General features: G+C 56.9%; 1 protein-coding gene across 1 annotated transcript in view; it reads right to left on the reverse strand.

Annotated features, from left to right (window-relative positions):
- The window catches only part of SHH (sonic hedgehog signaling molecule), a 13,262-nt gene that overhangs the window by 4,329 nt on the left and 2,472 nt on the right, over window positions 1-6,461 (reverse strand). The window contains 1 exon segment of the mRNA XM_004372785.2: window positions 2,465-2,726. Within this exon segment, the coding sequence (XP_004372842.2) occupies window positions 2,465-2,726 (262 nt within the window).

Raw genomic sequence — 6,461 nt, forward strand, 5'->3', positions numbered from 1 at the left:
CGCCTCGCGCGCTCCGCCTGGGGGCTGCGGGCCCGGGCATCTCGCCCGCTCGCTCGGAGCACCAGGCCGGGGCCTGGGTTTTTGCCTGCGTGCAGAGTGGGGTGGGCAGTGAGAAATCGCTGGAGTAGTTGTAGCAACTGGACAAACATTCCAGAGAACTGGCTGAGGCGCGAAAATCCGGGGCTTGTGTAGATTTTCTAATTAAAATCCAATAACAGGCTCAGCATTGTCATTGTCATTTCTGGAATAAATGGGAGGCACTCTTGGAAGAGAGGACACTTCCACCTCTTCCCCTCCCCTCCCCTTTCTCGTCTCACTCTCTCTCCAACTGTCACCGCCCCCATCCCTATTTGCTCAGGTGCACCCCCCCCCCGTGCCAATTCACACACATGCTCTCCAAAACCCCGGCCCTCACAAGCACTATTTGCACAGTACGGCCTCTCTTCCAAGGCACTCAAGATGTGTATTTGAATTTTAAATGGCGGAGCCTGCTCGGAGCGCTGGAAGCAGCCGGGTTCTCAAGGCCCCCTTGACTACCCCGCTTTCTCGATCCCTCTGTCGCTCTCTGTGGCTCACTGTCCGGGAGACAATAATTGGAGCCTGGGGCGGAGCGGGCCGGGGAGGGGGGTGGGGGTGGGGAAAGTCGACGTCTTCTTTGCATTCCAATCTCCAGGATCATACTTTTTGCAAATAGAGATCGGGAGTAAGAATCTTCCTGCCGGAATTACAGAGGATTTTTAATCTTCTCATCATTTTCTCCGGCATGAAGTGCGGGGCTGGCCGTTCGAACCGTGCTTTAGCTCCCGGAATGCGACCCCGACCGCCAGCGAGTTCGCGTCGTCGAGTCACACGACCCTGCTTGACACACACTACATCGTGCCCCCGAGCTCCGTGTGCGCAGAATTCTAATGAGCGGCTCTCTGGGCCCTCGGAATTCTTTTCTCCCCGGGAGAGAGCCTCGGAGCGGGATTACCGCTGCTCATTTGCGAGGAGGCCACCGGGCACCCCCGCCAGGGGGACCCCGAGGACAGGGGTGGCCTGGAGGAGGCCGTGAGCAACACGGCGGATGGCGAGCACCTGCCTACGAAGGCGCGGACCCCAGCCTCGGCTGGACCCTAGGAAGAGGCACCCCAGGCCCCTGCCGCCTCCAGTTCCCACTCCCGAAGCCAGCATGAAGAAACGCTCAGCAGAAGGTTCCTGCTGCAGAGGGCAGGATAGTGGGCCGCCTTCCCTTCCTCCTGGGAGCCTAGACTCTTCCCTCTGCTGGAAATTCAGCCCTTCTCCATCACCCCCTCCCTCACCCTTTCTCTACTGTTACAAGAAACAGTTACGTATTTATTTCCTTAACCTACAAAGTGTGTCTTGACACTTCAAAAAAGTGTTTCTCTACTAAAATATGACCTTTCAATACAGTTTTGGAGACACACAGGCAATACTAGGGGTCGGGGGGTGAGTGGGGGGAGAAACAGGTCCTCCGAAATTCACTGTTAACTGGTTTGCTGAATGCATCAGTTTATGCTGAGAGGTGGAGAGATCGTTATAAACAGCCCCCAAGTTGAGGTATTTGCGTGTGTAATGCCTTTCTTAGCTATTCCTCGCCAGCGACAGCATGTGGCGTTGCAAGCCCAGGGAAATCAACACGACACCACGAACTGGAGCTGGGGTCGTCCAGCTGCAGATGGGAGTTGCACTCGGCTTTCCCGGCCCTCACTCACAGCGCAGGGCATCCCAGCTGGGCTCTTAATAGCAACGGCTGCTTCTGGGCTTGCGGCCCTCCAGATGTTGTAAGTGGTAACTCCAGGGTTTATTACCTCCCACCAGGGCCCTCCCAAAAGGCTTAGCGAGTGAGTTAAGTTAGTTTAGAATCCACAGGCACCCAGCAGGGAGGAGAGAGGACGCGGGGCTTACGCCCAGGACAGACACTTAAACGCTTGGGTGGTGTTGGTTCTTAAACCCTAAAAAGAGAGGAAGGATCTAGGCCAGACCTCAGGAAACCGGCAAGGCTGCAGAGCTGCGTTCTCTCCCAGCGAAGTCCTAGTCTCCCCTTCCTCCCCCTCTGACCCACTCTTTCTTCCCAGTCTCCCCCACCTGCAGTGAGTTCTCCGGAAACAGGGGTGGGGTGGGGCTAAGGAAGCCACATCCCCTCTGCATCTGGGCTGCGAGAATCTCGGCCTCTGTGGAATCCCCAAAGATGAGGGGCAATTCCTGGCTTAGGGGGCATCTCAGGGAGTATGATCTCACAACAGAAACACTCTAGGCATCACCCCAATTCCCCTTCCTCCCTGTCCCTCATGCGTCCCCCCTCTCCCACGTACACACACAGTTTTTGTCTTTCCTTTGGGATCTCAGCCGTCGGGGGGCCCACAGCTGACCGTCTTGAGGGGCAGATCAGCCAGTGCTGAGGGGGCTGGTCGATATGGGGGGTGGGAGATGTGCACAAAGGCGGCTGCCGCCGCCACTCTACCTGCTTTCACTGAGCAGTGGATGTGCGCCTTGGACTCGTAGTAGACCCAGTCGAAGCCTGCCTCCACGGCCAGCCGGGCCAGCATGCCGTACTTGCTGCGGTCGCGGTCCGACGTGGTGATGTCCACCGCGCGGCCCTCGTAGTGCAGCGACTCCTCCGAGTGGTGGCCGTCCTCGTCCCAGCCCTCGGTCACCCGCAGCTTCACTCCCGGCCACTGGTTCATGACCGAGATGGCTAAGGCGTTCAATTTGTCCTTACACCTCTGTGGAGAGAAGAAAGGGAAGGAAGATCCAGGCATGGCTACGTTAGCGTCTGCCGCCTGCGCCCGTATCCTGGGTCCGGCCCTCTGCCAGCCTTAGCCGCTGGCCGACCACCGCCCCAGCCGGTAGCAAGCTTCCCAGTCGGCTAGGCCAGGCAAGGGTTGTGCAGAGAAGCGGGATGCGGGGCCTGGGAATGGGGCCCAGCCTGCTCAGAATGAAGGCACAGGGTGGGAGGAGGTGGGGTGGGAGCCGCCAGGAGGAGCTGGTCCTCTTGGGAATGAGCTGAGGGCCTTTCTCCAAATTCTGAAATGGCTAACGCTCATTTGGTGGCCTGGGAAGCAGATGAAGTTTCTTTGGAAAAAAGAATACTATTTTGGCAATGACCTCAAGAGTCCACCAGGTGCCCTCAGGCGACACCCCCACCCCCCAAAGTGTCCTCCACTTTGCCAGCTCCCTTTCTCTGGACACATTTCTCCACACCTGTGTAAGCTCCCCCTGGCTCCTGGGCTAAATCCCTCACCGGGACCCTCAGTCAGAAGTTCACAAGGAGGCCATGGAGAGGCCCAGGGTGCGACTCTGCAGGAATAAAGAAAAAAACACTGTACACTTCTTAAAGAATGAAAAGCCTGGCGTTATCTCTGGACTCTCCCTCCTACCCCCTTGACTATCTGAGGTGAAAATTAAGCCAAAGGTAAGAGAGGGAGGTGGGAAGCTGATAGCAACGCTGGAGGGGTGGGAGAGGGCCAGAGTGAAAAGCAACCAGGTGAGTTATAATTTTCAATATGGGCCAGGGCTGGGATGACAAACATTCTTTATCTGGACAACCACATTCTTTTTTCTCTGTAGAACTCTTTTCTGCCTGGGTTTTCTGTGGTCTGATTGTGTTTCTTGTTTTCTTTAACCTGTTCCCTTCCTCCCCTCTTGTTTTCTTGGCCCCAGTGTAGAATGGTGTCCTGCAAGTTTGAAGAGCAAACTTAAGAGGCGAAGGGAGGGGGCTGGGTGTGTGAGTGTGTGGATGGAGCCAGGACTTCGTGTGTGAGGGGATGGGGGATGGGGAGCAGGAGAGGAAAACATCCTCACCAGAAAGACCAGGGCACACAGAAAGGCCTGAAGCCTCACCAGCCCTTTGCCTTGGGTAGTCTTCCTGAAACAGCCACCCCCCACCCCCACCCCGCACACACGGGAAAGGAAGTTGCATGCAGGAGTAAAGACACATTGACTAGGCTTAATAAAAACTAAGGTAAAATGGGACTTGGGTTGTGGTATTTTCCCCCATAATCCTCTGGTTTATGGATTAGAATCAAATAAAGGTGTGATAAATCTAGTTGAATCGTGTTTGTGGGTGTGTGCTTAGTACTAAACTCACTCACTGGAGTTGACTGCTGCTAGGGGATTCTAAAAAGGGGGATTTGAAACAATAATGGAGGCACCCCTATGCCAGGTAGACAGAAGTGGAGACTGGAGAGAGACATTCAAGTTGACTTCTGCAAAGTGGACTGACCTCCCTAATCGCCTCCAGAACAGAAAAGCTGCACCTCCCTAAGACACCTCTTGGTTTCCCTGATGGAATAATAGCCCCTATTAAGGGCACTAACAATAGCAGTGTGTCAGAACTCTTTTTCTAAAGGGGGGGGGGGTCTTGTTAGAAGGACTGCTGTCCACTTTTAAAGAGGATGTCACATATTGTTCAACAGGAAAAGTTCTGCGTATTTGGCAGCAATAAAAAAACAAGCAGTAACACGGTTGTAGAGTTCAACATATAACAAGTGAGCAGGGGTTGAGGGTTTGGGGGCTGTTCTGGTAACAGGTCAACGCTTGCAGGTTTTTGGGCCTGCTAGTTCTTTTAGTTCTTTATATATATATATGTATATATATATAAAAGTCGAAAGGGGAGAATTTGAGTGAGGTCATCTTGAGCACTGAACGCATTTTACATGAAAATCAATCAGTAGACCGGGGTCAGTTTTAGAGCCTGAATATGAAGCCGGGGTGCGCGCAAGCGCACACTCACCAACACGCAGACAAACACCCCCCACCACCCCGAGCCTCCCTTCTGCTCCCTTCTTTGGGGGAGAGATGATGCCTTAAACGGCGTTCCACCGGGCAGGGGGACGGCGGGAGTGGGAGGAGGCCTCAATCCCACTCCCAGGCCCCTTGAGATGCGCTACTTGGAAAAGACTTGGAGGAATCTACGCGAAGACCCCCAAGCAGAGCCAGGCCGGGCGAGCGGAGGTGGCCGCGCTGGGGACCAGCCGAGGGCGAGGGGCCGGCCCGAGTGTGCCCCGGCGCACAGTCTCCCTCGCCGGCCGCCGACGTCCGGGAGGAATTCTGGCCGGCCCCAGGGCCGGGCGCGGCCTCGGCTGGCGGCTGCAGGACGCTCCTGGCTCCAGCCCGCTGGCTGGTCGGAGGCAAAGGCCGTGCAGCCCCGACCAGTTGTTCATTCACTGGGTCATGTGCCGCGAATCAGCCCGATTCTGTGCAGTCACCGTGAAGCCCAGCGGGGCCGCCTCGGCGCGGGCTTTGTGTCCGCCGAGCAAAGTTGTTCCACACGCCTCAGCTCCCCGCCACACTCCTTAATCTCCACACAAACGAGCGCGCCGAGGAGGCGCTCTGCAGTACCTGTCGCTGCAAACAGCCCGGCGGGCTTCCCCCGGTGCCCTGGCGTGGGAGGGGCCCCCACCTCAAAAAGACCCCCAGCTCCGCAACACCGCCTTTCTGTACCCCTCCAACGCACAGAGAAACCCCCTTCCATGAAAGCAGAAAACCCTCCTCAAGCTCACACACTGGCTGCCTTGCTTTGCCCGGCGGCTGCAGAGCAGGCAGGAAATGCATGTAATGTCGTTTCAGGCTAAGCCCCCGACTTCACAGCCTCCAGACCTGACCCTGGTGGGCCTCCTACCCCTCAAAGCACCCCCTCGCCACCCGCGCACCGCGACCTGGCACCCGGGGCCTGCGCCGGGAGAGTGGTCTGTCTGCGTTCCCCTCTCCCGGGTTAATATTAACCAGGAGCTCATGCGTTCAAGAACTGCTCTGAAAGTTCCACTGGGGAAGATCTTGCCATGGTTGAGGGACTTGGGCAGCAGTCACTTAGAGAGACCCAGAGACACGAGAGAGACTAGACAGAGGAGGAGAGACTCAAGACGCACACCTGAGAGCGGAGTCTAGGCGTTTATGTAAAAAAGAGGAGCCCAGCAGGCGAGCAAGTTCCCTAAGAAACCCCAGACCTTCGCGCGGCCTGGGAGGCACTTCCCTGCCTCGGAAGCCCACACGTCCCCTGCCCCTACTAGACCCGAGTTGTCCGCCTCTCCCACCCCATTCCAGTCCCCGCCCCCCTTTAACTCCTAGAATCTGCAGAAGAGGGAAATGCCTGGAGAGGGACAACCGGGCGGCACTTTCCAGCCGCCACCGCCAGCCATCCACGTTTTTAGGGTACTTTGGGGGAGTCAGTGTTGTAATTTTGGCCTGGCTCTCCCCACCCTACCCCCACCTTGGCCGCCCTTCCCCCCTCCTTTTGTGTTGGGAACGGGAATGGCCACTGCTGAAGGGAAAAAAAGTATTTGTTTTCGTTTCGTTCGTCTGAGGGAAGTTGACAGAAGGTCAGAAGTTCAAATGCTGCCAGCAAATGCGGCGGCGCGAGTGGCGAGGCGTGGGGCGGGCGCGGTCCCGGGTTCCCGGGCAGGGCGGGCGGGAGGCGCGGAGCGGGATGTACGGCTGGTTGCGGCGCCCAGGGGCCGGGA

The sequence above is a fragment of the Trichechus manatus genome, unplaced genomic scaffold, assembly GCF_000243295.1.
Source record: "Trichechus manatus latirostris isolate Lorelei unplaced genomic scaffold, TriManLat1.0 scaffold00020, whole genome shotgun sequence".
NCBI lineage: Eukaryota > Metazoa > Chordata > Mammalia > Sirenia > Trichechidae > Trichechus > Trichechus manatus.